The sequence below is a fragment of the Arvicanthis niloticus genome, chromosome 4 (assembly GCF_011762505.2).
Source record: "Arvicanthis niloticus isolate mArvNil1 chromosome 4, mArvNil1.pat.X, whole genome shotgun sequence".
NCBI classification, from domain to species: domain Eukaryota; kingdom Metazoa; phylum Chordata; class Mammalia; order Rodentia; family Muridae; genus Arvicanthis; species Arvicanthis niloticus.
Genome location: NC_047661.1, coordinates 2,389,444 through 2,402,209, shown reverse-complemented (window position 1 = coordinate 2,402,209; position 12,766 = coordinate 2,389,444). Strand labels below are relative to the sequence as shown.

Below are 12,766 nucleotides of genomic sequence, written 5' to 3'. Positions count from 1 at the left end.
CCTGATTGCCTCACTTACTATTATTTTAATACAGGGTCCAAACAAGCCTTGTTCTATAATCTGTTTTTGCTTCCTAAGTGCCAGGATTACTAGGGATGCCACCATACTGGTTTCTGCATATCAGTTTAAAAGATGATGAAATATATATTTGTGACATGTCAGCAGTATCTAGAATTCAAGTCTCCCTTTTTCAAATCAGGAAATCTGGATTTTCTGCCCATGACTTCTAATTGATAAGCTTAATATGTCACACATATTGAGTCCTTAGTTTTCAGTGTTAGTTATTTTTGTATGTCAGAATAACTGAAGAAAAGAACATTGGATTTGTTAATTAAAGTGTCCATATTTAATAGGATTACAATTAGTAGTCTGTTAAAAGGGAAAATTAAGAATACTTTTTAAGAAACAACAGTTTCAGGTAGGCAATGGTGAGGAAGATAACAATCATACACGCCAGGGCCACATGATTCTTCCACAGTCCCCAGGGTGACAGATCGATGCCCTGATTTATCAAGTAGTCATTACCAGTACATCTGAAATTGAAAATACACAAAATTAACTTCAGTTCTAGCATCTGTCAAATATTAATAAATATATTTAGCATTTCTTTGTTACATAAACCTATTGCTTAGCCAAATAAATACTTTACAAGATGCAAATAATTTACAAGATGCTGTGTTAAGGAACTTATACCTAATTAAGTTTAGTCAATCCTAAAACAATGTAAACAAGTTTAATTATTAAGCAGTTTAACAAATTTGGCCATGTTAACACAGTCTCACTATGAACTCAGTTTCTTGCCTCCTCAGATTCATTAATGTTAAACCTATAATGCTTCTGTCTACAGAGGGCAGAAACACTTCAATCACTGCCTTTCAAGCGAAGACCTCAGCTGTAGCCATCCCAGGCTCAGTCCTTCACTGGTAGATGGGCTCACCCACAAAGTGAAGGACACAGGTCAGAATGCTGCACCTGTCAAGAAGGTAGCAAGGGCTGTCAGCCAGTCCTGTCTCAGCTGGAGGACACTTCTGACAGCCTTAGACAATAAGGAGATCATAGCAGGATGGAGTGGCCCTGACAGCGAATCTACCCACTGTGGCTGCTTTTCCAGTGCATGGTGGGGTTTGGCAGCTCCCTACACAGCCAGCCCTCTCTGCTCTAAGAGCAGGTTTAAGTTTCTCCTTCTTGTCAGTATGAACCTGATGTGAGCATGAAGCCTGCCAATGTCTCCTCCTCCTCTGTACCACTTTTCCTGTCCACTCCCTCCTGACCAGCAGGAAGGGAAAGATGCCACACCCACTCAAATCCAAATGAAGTTGGCACACAAAGAGAAGCTCAAGGAAAAAAAACCTCTCTTCAGAAGTTTCTCTGTTCACAACCAAAAATAGAAAAATCATCCTATTATCAGCAATTATTTCTACAACTGAAAGTTCAGGAGATCTGCATTCTTTTTGTTCATTAATTTCTGTATTAAAAATCAAAGCATTGGGGTCCAGCTCAGGGGGAGGTCCCAAGGCCTGACACTATTATTGAGGCTATGGAGCTCTCACAAAAAAGGGACCTAGCATGACCGCACTCCAGAAGACCCAACAAGCAGTTGAAAGAGTCAGATGCAGATATTTGCACCCAACCAATGGACAGAAGCTGCTGACCCCTGTGGTTGAATTAGGGAAATGCTGAAAGAAGCTGAGGAGGAGGGCGACCCTGTAGGAGGACCAGCAGTCTCAATTAATCTGGACCCTCAAGATAACTCAAACACTGGACCACCAAAAAGGCAGCATACACCAGCTGATATGAGGCCCCCAACACATATACAACAGAGGACTGGCAGCTCTGTGTTCAATCAGAGATGATGCAACTAACCCTCAAGAGACTGAGGCCCCAGGGAGTTTAGAGGTGGGGTGGGGGATGGGAACAGCCTCGTGGAGACTGGGGTGGGTTGGAGGTATGGGATATAGAACAGTCAGAGGGTGGAATAAGATCTGGAGTGAAAATAAATAAATAATCAAACTATTAGCAATTATTATAAAAAGTATTGACATTTTAAAATAAGGTCATCTAATTTATTAGAACCTGAATTCTATTTTAATTTTTGAAAGAATGAATCTTCTTTTAGGGAGAGCTTCTATTCTGTTTACACACACAAAGCCATAGCACGCACACACACACACACACACACACACACACACACATATATGGCCCTGTCTTCCATGATGTTCCTAAAGCTCCTGGGGCAGAACAATATGACTGGGTCACAGTGATCTGGGACTCCATTCTTGCCCTCACTGCCCTAGTGCTTATGACTGTCTTCCACTCTGGGCTCTGCATTAGAACCCATTCCAGTTCAGAGACCAGAAGTTTTTTCTAAATTATATAAGCAGCCCATTTATAATTCACAAGTTCTTAAAAGTAAGAATTCAAACCGACACTCAATAAAATAACTAAAGGACTTTTAAAATGTCTCAGTCAATATACAGGAAGCATTTTTCACATTACATATGGATCGAACTGTGATAAGTTATAGGAGCTGTTCGACATGCTCACAGGAATTACTGTATAAAGAGTCCCTTTACAGACTGGAAAATTAAGGCTCAAATTTGACTCAAACACGCTCTGACACTGACCACAAACTTACATTGTATAGGGGTTAACACAGGTGCTGTTGAGAGTTACATTGAGTCCTGGACAAAAGTCCTGTCCCAAGAATTCATTATACTGCAAAGCCTAGAATGCACACACGATCAGAGCAATGTTAATAGTGTTAAACTCCAAAATGTTTCCAAAGAATTATCACAACTAAATGCACAAACTTAATCTTTACTGGTATTTCTAAGAGCATGCCAAGCTGCATATGTGTATGCATGTGCTCGCCCACTCACCCTCTCTCTCCCTCCTTCCCTCTCCCCCCTCCCTCCCTCCCTCTCTTTCCCCTCCTCATCACAGCACTAAAATAGCTGAAGTTATTTTCTCTGGAAATCAAGAAACTTAGGGTTGGGATGTTGCTTTCAACTGGCCAAGAGGAAAGACTAGTGACTATGTCAGACCACCTTCATCCTGATTTTATAACCCATGAAATCTATAATTAAAATAAAATGATACTCAATGAATAGTGTTGATTTATAGTAACAATCTTTCCTTATTTTCAAAAAAATTGCAATTATGAAAATCAGAACGCTCATTACATTGAGTTAAGATGCAGCTGTTCTCTTTGTATCTGACTAATCACTAAGTCAATGACTGAGTATTCCAGTCTAGTTCTCTTCACACTTGTTTCAACTGTAAACTACGTATAATAGTCCTCTATCCTCTCATTTACTTCCATACTGAACAGAAACAAAATATTTTCATCAATTAGTAAACCTTTCTCCTTTATGTGATTTTCCCCCACTCTTCATGTCCCTCCAATAATGGTGTGACTGTGAAAAATCCTAGTTGACGCTTTGACCTTCCAATAACAAAGACTAATAGAAAATTCTCCTCCACTGTTCCTGGAAGGAAACCTTGGATAAGATAGGTTCAAACTTGTGGCTAAGGAAATGACATGGTTAGACTTTACTGTACTGTTCCTAGCTTGGGAACAGTGACAATGACAAACAAGTATAACTTACTGTGAAGCCATATCGAGGAATACTAAAGTACTGAAGCCAGGACAGCCAAGGCCCAATGGTTCTGAGATTCACCAAGAGGCCAGAAAAGAGCTGTAAGATACAAAACCTACAAGTCAGAACCAGTCCAGTAACTTCCTAACTCTAAACAAGACCTCTTTCGAGGCCCCTACAAATAGACAAGTGTGACAGTCTAAGTCTGTAATCAAAACTACAGAGGTCATGAGTTCAAATCCAGTCTAGGCTACCTGGCATGACTACCTCAAAACAAACAAAAAACAAACAAACTCCCCCTCAAATAACCTACACCTGGTAAATATCTTTGTAAAGACCAAGGCAGTATGAAAACTTCTCAGGTACTGTACCTAATAGTCTTACTTGGCATGTGAGTACTTATGAGTGGGTATTTATGGCATTAAAGAAAAGATAATATACCTGTCATTAATAGTACAGATCAAGTTATTTGAAGATCCTTAATGGTTTAGAATATGTCTTCAACTTTCTGCTTAACTTCAATGGAAGATCAAGAAATAGAATCATCCCTTGGTCTCTCAAAGGTGTAGGTCAGGTCCAGGCCTCTAACACAAACTAAATTATGCAGATGTGCAATTCTTTTACTTTTAAGATGGCACAGTACTGTAACATAACCTCCACATAACCTTTATACTTTATTCCCTTTTATTTTGTGTGTATGAGTGTTTTGGCTGCATGTACATAAGTGCACACTGTGCATGCCAGATACTCATGGAGACCAGACAGGGTACTAGACCCCCTGGATTTACCAACAGCTATAAGCCTCTATGTGGCTGCTATGGATCAAACCTAGATGCTCAGAAAGAACAGCCACTGCTTTTAACTGTGAAGCCATCTCCCCAGCCCAGCTTTTACACTTTGAATAGACACATCACAAATGTTCAAAGATCACCCACAGAGAGATTAAAATACCTAATACAACAAAAATTCTAAATAAACAGTTGGTATACTCTATTATTTATGAATCAATGAGTGAATGGATGAGACAGGGAATCCCTATGCAGTCCTGGCTGGTCTAGAAGTTCCTATATAAACCAGGTTGGCCTCAAACTTACAGTAATCTTCTTGACACTGACTCCTAAATGCTAGGCTCACAGGTATGTCCTGCCATTATCAGAATATACTGTTCTTTAAGGAATAATGACATAGGGGAAAATAACATACACACATGAGAAAAGTGTACATTTTTTTCTCAGTTGAATCTTTTGATATGGACATGGGAGGCAGACTACTAATGCTCTTTCTAATAATCCTGAAAATATAGAACAATTCAGAACAAGCATGTTGCTATACATCCAGACAAGATTTGTTACTTCCACAATTTACATTCAATAGTCATAGCTCTAGGAATAATTTTAGATTCAGAATGTAGGTATAAAATAATCTCCAAATTAGAACTGTTAAGAGCATGTGGAGATTTACAGCAGAAAACACTGCTAATACCTCCCTGAAAGCTATGGGGCTACAGATGGCTCAGTGGTCAAACGAGCTTATTACTCCAGCAGAGGACCTGAGCTGGGTACTCAGCACCCATACTATATGGATCTCAACCACCTATAAGTCTATCTTGCACCTTCTCTGGCCGTTGAGAGCACTGCACTCATTGCAGACTCCACACAGAAGCACATACATTCACATAATTTAAAAATCAAAATAAGTCTTAAGAAAACCAAGACTGCCCCCAAAGCAAAATCACAGTGGAGATACCAGGAATGGATTGCTTAAGAAGAAAATAAGCAGAATGAGGTTCTCAAGGCAAGAAGCAGCTCCTCAGAGGAGCACTGTCTGTACTCACCATCATAAATACAAAACAGATTGTCATGAGAAGTGTTGCTACAGACACCACACTTTGGCCTGCAGCTATGGCCAGTGCCATGGAACTGGCCGTATAGGCCACCATTATAAGGGTAAACATCATGATGAAAAAAGCCTCTGCCGTCTTCTTCAGTCCTTGGAAAGAAAAGGGGTTGTCAGTGCAGCTGCCATGCATTTGTTTGTTTGTTTGTTGAGCAATTAACACTGTAGCCATTATCATCAGAAGTAATGAGAAACGGTCACTCATCATTCAACTCCTCTGGGTCATCAACTCACTGTTCTATCCTGTGTAACTGCATCAGCTACCAGAGTTTTCCTTTCCGTGACTAAGAGCACTATTTCAGATAGTATGTGGATTCCTTTACATGGAACTAAGATTAGTTCTGAAGCTGAACAGCCACAGGAAACACAATAGGCTCCACAACTACTGCCTTCTCACACCCATCTCTCAGTGTTTGCTGTAACTACATTAATGAAGAAACTTGAATCATAATTACATGATCTTAGGGTGGCTTAGTGTGTAGAAGGGAGGGTTCTTCTATCACCTAAGTCTCCACAGACATAAAAAATGAAACTAAGTTCTCAAACTACTTTATAAACTTTAATGAGATTACACGTGCAAGCGCACGTACACACACGTGAATGATTATGTGTGTCATACAATCTGCAAGAGATCAGTATATACAGAGCAAACACTGGGAGGTGTGGAGGTGTATAAGTAAATGGATGTTTTCTGTTGGTTTAGTTTCCTGAAGTGGAAGAAGGTAATAGTCATGGGACCGGCTGTGTTTCCTGTGGCTGTCAATCTATGGACTCAGAATTATTCTTAGTTACATGTAAAGAAAGCCACAGAATATGTAAAATAGTGGTCATATATATATATATATATATATATATATATATATATATATATTTATTGTGTGTGTGTGTGTGTGTGTGAGAGAGAGAGAGAGAGAGAGAGAGAGAGAGAGAGAGAGAATCAGATGTATCTCTCTTTTAAAACAGTGGCAGGAAAACAGATCAGAATCTAAGGGTCTAGACCCCATCTCATATTCTGTATGATAAACCACATATATAAACAGAAGTACTGAGCTCTATCAGTGGTTCTCATGATAGTGCTTTATAAAAACAGAATGGTATATATGCATGTGCACATATATCAGTAAAAAATATGGAAATTTTGATGACACAATCTTAAGGTTGAAGCATGGGTATAATGTAAAATTAATCTGTGATTTTTTTTTAGTAAATAAATAAGCCTCCAAACTCAACATGGTTTCCTTATTAGAGAATATACATTAGAATATGTGTAGTTATTAAAATTCTTAGCTCTCTCTATATAGACACATAGAAAAAGGTAAATGAAAATACACAGAGAAATTGGCTTCACTTTACACCTGTGACCACAGGCACTTGCATTTGGTCGGTTACTTACCTAACATGAAGTATAATATACAAGTATATAGAACACTTGGCAAGAATCTCATGGGTAGTAAATCAGACATAAGCTTTCCAAAGAAGTAAGAAGACACTCTGTAATATCCACTGATGTACTCGTGTCTATAAAAACACAGAACACAGATCCACATTAGTCTAGAAGGCACAGAACAGAAGATCGGTTGCCTGCTACACCACAAGATTTCTAGTAAGGCAGCACCCCACATGCTCCAGGCTGAAGCCTATGTCTTCTGCCATCTTAGGTGTCAACTCTTGAGCTCTCAGCTTCAGGAGGCTCTTAGACTGTGGTCCTCCCTCATTCCAGTACTTCCTCTGGCTCTTGTGCACTCCAGCATCTGAAGACACTACTCTGGGGAAACAGTCTGTGTGTACTGGTTCTGCTCAGAGACTGCTTCTCTGATGCTGGGTTCTTCTGGAGAACTGGACCTCAGAAGTTCATCTCCAGTTACAGAGATTCTTCTGCTACTCATTACAAAGAAGAAGCTCTTCATCTCCAAGGTCTACAGTGCACCTGCAGCTGACGACTCTTTTAGCTTGCACTACTCTCATTTTTTAAAAGGAAAACTTCTTTCAAAAGTCACACTGTACAACCTTATAGCTTTGCCAGATACCAAATCTAATCTCTCATCTTCCTGACCTCTTTCTCTAGTTATTCTAAACTCTTCCACCAATGTTTTTGTTCCTTTGCTCTCTGTTGGTTCATTTTGTTGGCAAATATGAAGGTGAGAAAAATTTCTCCAATCTTTAAAAAGCACAGGAGAAAGACCAGCCAGTTCCCTGCTGTGAAGCTGGCTCTTTCTCGGCCACTGCCCACCAAGGCTTGTAGTTGCTCTCTGCGCTACTGACCCACTTCTAGCTGCTGAACCACCTAACTCTTCTGAAACCTCAAATCAATATGTGACCAACCAGAAGGTACTTGAAGCCCTGCTATTGTGCTTTCTTTCTCTCACAGCACTGAGGTTTCCAAACCACAACCCAGACTTGAAACTCTTCTCTCTGGCTAGCAGGCACCACACTTTCTTAACTTTTTACCTTCCATGGGACTGCCTTTTCTTAATACTGTAATCCTATGCATTTTTAAAGATCCATATTGTATAACACAAATATATACACATGCAATTAAACAGATAATTAAAAGACACTGATAACTCTAGGATAGTATTTTGACCCAACTGTAGATATGACCAGTTTGAAATACTCACATGAAGAGTTTCTTCTCCACTACGAAGAGCTCCACAGCTGACACACTGGTAAAACACTGGTTGGTAGTCAGGAAAAATAAAACCCCAGCTCTGCCAGGACAGAACAGGAACAGTACCTGTCAACTCTGGGTACTTAGGGCAGCAGTCTACAAATGATATACCACTAACACCTCCTTTTAAAAATAAAACTGTTCTGGTTAACAGAGGGGCTGCTTAGCAGGTATAGGTGGCAACGTAAGCTCAATCCTCAGTAGCACCATGAGAGAGCTGACCCTGCAAGGGCACCATGGCACATACATGCACATATGTACATATGCACAGAGAAGGCAGAATGACTGCCCACATACACACCAGGCACCAGGTGCCTCTCCAGTGTCTGTGGCCCTGTGGTGGTGACTATGTGGCTCTACTGACTGCACGTTACAGCACACAGTGAAGTTCTTGGCCTTGGATTGTTGTGAACTGAACTGTGTTGTTCCCGTAAAAGTCCTGTTGAGGCAATACAACAGTATGGGAAACATATTTTAGGGCATGTCCAACTGTGCCCTGGCACACAGCAGCAAACGGCTATCAGTGCAGCCTGTACTATTTAATTTTAACTGTCAAGTTTATATACACTAGAATCGCCTGGGAGAGTCTGAATGAAGAGTCATCCTGGTCAGCAGCCTCTAGGCATGTTTGTCGGGGACTATCTTGACTGTTGACTGAAGTGAAAAACTTACCCTGAATGTGGGCAGCTCCATTTCATAAGCTGGGCCCTGGCACGTGCAGGAAAAGAGAATGCCTCCTGGGCAGAGCCCCCACGGATCCCTGTGCTAATTCTCCCTCTGCCAGCAGAGTCTGGCAGGCAGAGATCCCTGAGCTTACTCTCTCTGCTTTGAGAGTAGATGTGATGCTTTAAGTTCTGGCACTGACCTTTAAGTTATGTGGACAATAACTCAGATTCCAAATAATCTTTCTTCTCAAAGTTGCCTTTTGGTCATGGTATTTTATAACAGCAATAAAAAGTAAGACGAGGAGGTAGCCGAACATAAAACTGTGAAATTACTTAAAAACTGGGAACTGAACTCAGGGCCCTAAAAGTGCAATAAGTGCCCTTAATCTCCAAGCCACTGCTGCAGCCCCTCAACAGTGTGCAAGGCCCTCAGCCTCTAGTTCCTGTGTGTGCTGGGTGGCTTAATGATCATCTCACGACATGCCGAGAAAGCATTTGACAAACTTCAACAGTTGTCAAACTTACTCAAAGTCCTAGCCAGAGCAACTAGACAACAAAAGAAGGTCAAAGGGATACAAATAGGAAAGGAAAAAGTCAAAATATCACTATTTGCAGATGATATGATAGTATACTTACTTATCACTTAAGTGACCCCAAAACATCCACCAGAGAACTCCTAAACCTGATAAACAACTTCAGCAAAGTGGCTGGATATAAAATCAGCTCAAATAAATCGGTAGCCTTCCTCTACTCACAGGATAAACAGGCTGGGAAAGAAATTAGGGAAATGACACCCTTCACAATAGTCACAAATAATATAAAATACCTTGGTGTGAATCTAACCAAGCAAATGAAAGATCTGTGTGACAAGAACTTCAAGTCTCTGAAGAAAGAAATTGAAGAAGATCTCAGAAGATGGAAAGATCTCCCATGCTCCTGGATTGACAGGATTAATATAGTAAAAATGGCCATCTTGCTGAAAGCAATCTACAGATTCAATGTAATCCCCATCAAAATTCCAACAGAATTCTTCACAGAGATAGAAAGAGCAATTCTCAAATTCATTTGGAATAACAAAAAACAGGATAGCGAGAACTATTCTCAACAATAAAAGAACATCTGGGAGAATAACCATCCCTGACCTCAAGCTGTACTACAGAGCATCAGTGATTAAAAACTGCAAGGTACTTGTACAGAGACAGGCAGGAAGATCAATGGAATAGAATTGAAGATTCAGAAATGAACCCACACACCTACAGTCACTTGATCTTTGATAAGGGAGCTAAAACTGTCCAGTGGAAAAAGGACAGCATTTTCAACAAATGGTGCTGGTTCAACTGGAGGTCAGCATGTAGAAGAATGCAAATCAATCCATTCTTATCTCCTTGTACAAAGCTCAAGTCCAAGTGGATAAAGGACCTTCACATAAAACCAGATACACTGAAACTAATAGAAGGGAAGGTGGGGAAGACCCTTGAAAACCTAGGCACAGGGACAAAGTTCCTGAACAGAACACCAATGGCTTATGCGCTAAGATCAAGAATTGACAAATGGGACCTCATAAAATTGCAAAGCTTCTGTACAGAACATTGTCAATAGGACAAACTGGTAACGAACAGATTGGGAAAAGATCTACATCTGATACAGGTCTAACATCCAGTATATACAAAGAACTCAAGAAATTAGACTCCAGACAGCCAAATATCCGTATTAAAAAATGGGGTACAAAGTTAAACAAAGAATTCTCAACTGAGGAAATCTGAATGGCCGAGAAGCACCTAAAGAAATGTTCAACATCCTTAGTCATCAGGGAAATGCTAATCAAAACAACCCTGAGATACCACCTCACACCAGTCAGAATGGCTAAGATCAAAAACTCAGGTGATAGCAGATGCAGGCAAGGGTGTGGAGAAAGAGGAACATTTCTCCATTGTTACTGGGATTGCAAGATAGTTCAACCACTCTGAAAATCAGTCTGGCGGTTCCTCAGAAAATTGGACATAGCATTACCTGAGGACCCAGCTATACCACTCCTGGGCATATACCCTGAAGATGCTCCAACATATAACAAGAACATATGCTCCACTATGTTCATAGCAGCCTTATTTATAATAGTCAGAAGCTGGAAAGAATCCAGATGCCCTTCAACAGAGGAATGGATACAGAAAATGTGGTATATTTACACAATGGAGTATTACTCAACTATTAAAAACAATGAATTCATGAAATTTTTAGGCAAATGGATGGAACTAGAAACTATCATCCTGAGTGAGGTAACCTAATCACAAAAGGACACACATGGTATCTTCATAAAGGTTTTAGGCAAATGGATGGAACTAGAAACTATCACCCTGAATGAGGTAACCCAATCACAAAAGAACACACATTGTATGAACTCATTGATAAGTGTATATTAGCCCAAAAGCTTGCAATACCCAAGGTACAACTCACAGACCACATGAATCTCATGAAGAAGAAGACCAAAGTGTGGGTGCTTTGGTCCTTCTTAGGAGTAACAAAATACTCATGAGAGCAAATATGTAGACAAAGTGTAGAACAGAAACTGAAGGGAGGGACTTCTAGAGACTGTTCCATCTGGGTATCCACCCCATGTGCAGTCACCAAAGGATGTGGATGGCAGGAAGTGCATGCTGACAGGAGCCTGATATAGCAGTCTCCTTAGAGGTCTGCCAGAGCCTGTCATATACAAAGGAGGATACTCACAGCTAATCATTGAACCTAACCTGGGGTTCCCAATGGAGGAATTAGAGAGAAGACTGAAGGAGCTTAAAGGGTTTGAGGCCTCATGTGGAGAACAACAATACCAACCAAACAGAGCTTCCAGGGTCTAAACCACCAGCCTGGAAACACACATTGAGGGACCCATGGCTCCAGCTGTATATGTAGTGGAGGATGGCCTTGTTGGGCATAGGTGGGAGAGGAGATCCTTGGTCCTGTGAAAGCTGGATGCCCCAATGTGGGGAATTCAAGGGTGGGGAGGTGGGAGTGGGTGGGGCACATCCTCACTGAAGCAGGAGGAGGGGGGATGGGATAGGGGATATCTGTGTAGGGGGGAATGGGGAAAAGGGATAACATTGAAATGTAAATAAAATATCCAATAAAGAGGAAAAAAAAAAGAAATGGCACCACAATAACCACCAATTGCTAGCAATTTTGGAAACAGTCTTGCTATTTCAACCTTCAAGGAAAGTAAAAATATAATGACATATATCTCTAAAAATAGCTCTCTAGAATAATGTTAACTGAGTTTATGCAGAAAGAAACCTTATTTGGTCCGAATGATTGACTTTCATGTTGATTCTTTTGAAAGGAATCAGCCTTTTCCAGATGAGAAATAAATTCAACCATCCTTCATAGTAAATAATATAATCTATCATAGGGAATAATACCATCTATCCACTCTAGCCTCCAGATGGTGACCTGAGGCTATGGATGCCAAACCCTGAGTTAAATCTCAATAGAAAACTGTGATTCATAATACTTGAATCACATGAATAGCACATGACCCTGAGGTCAGTGCTATTACCAAGCACATATACTCACTGCATGACACAGCAAAATATCTCACCGGAAAGCTGGCTTCAGTACCATGTACTTTTTAGGCTCAGCTACTTGAAAGGCTAAGGCAAGAAGATCAATTAACTCCAGATGACGAGTTCAAGCCAGCCTGGGAATCATGGTAAGACTCCCATTTCAAAAACAGAAAAATAACTAAGTTGTTATGAAAACAAAAATTTCAAGAATGTGCTAGAAGATGTCTCAGTGGTTAAGAGCACTCACTGCTCTTCCAGAAGACCTGGGTTCAATTCCCAGCACCCACATGGCAGCTCACAACATCTGTAATGCCAGTTTTGAACAATCTGACACCCTCTTCTGGCATATTCGGCACCGGGTATATATCATGTGCATAGATGTAT

The 12,766-nt window shown here is 40.5% G+C and overlaps 1 protein-coding gene across 5 annotated transcripts in view; it reads right to left on the bottom strand.

Moving 5' to 3' along the window:
* Positions 1 to 323: 323 nt before the first annotated feature.
* Positions 324 to 12,766, bottom strand: part of Abcg2 (ATP binding cassette subfamily G member 2 (JR blood group)) — a 101,194-nt gene continuing 88,751 nt past the window's right edge. For all 5 annotated transcript variants that reach the window (XM_034501402.2, XM_034501400.2, XM_076932153.1 and 2 more), the window contains 6 exons: positions 8,114 to 8,203; positions 6,889 to 7,013; positions 5,434 to 5,588; positions 3,609 to 3,698; positions 2,636 to 2,724; positions 324 to 533 (listed from right to left, as the gene is read on the bottom strand). In XM_034501402.2, the coding sequence (XP_034357293.1) occupies positions 386 to 533; positions 2,636 to 2,724; positions 3,609 to 3,698; positions 5,434 to 5,588; positions 6,889 to 7,013; positions 8,114 to 8,203 (697 nt within the window). In that variant the 3' untranslated portion in view covers positions 324 to 385. The remainder of the gene's footprint in view (positions 534 to 2,635; positions 2,725 to 3,608; positions 3,699 to 5,433; positions 5,589 to 6,888; positions 7,014 to 8,113; positions 8,204 to 12,766) is intronic.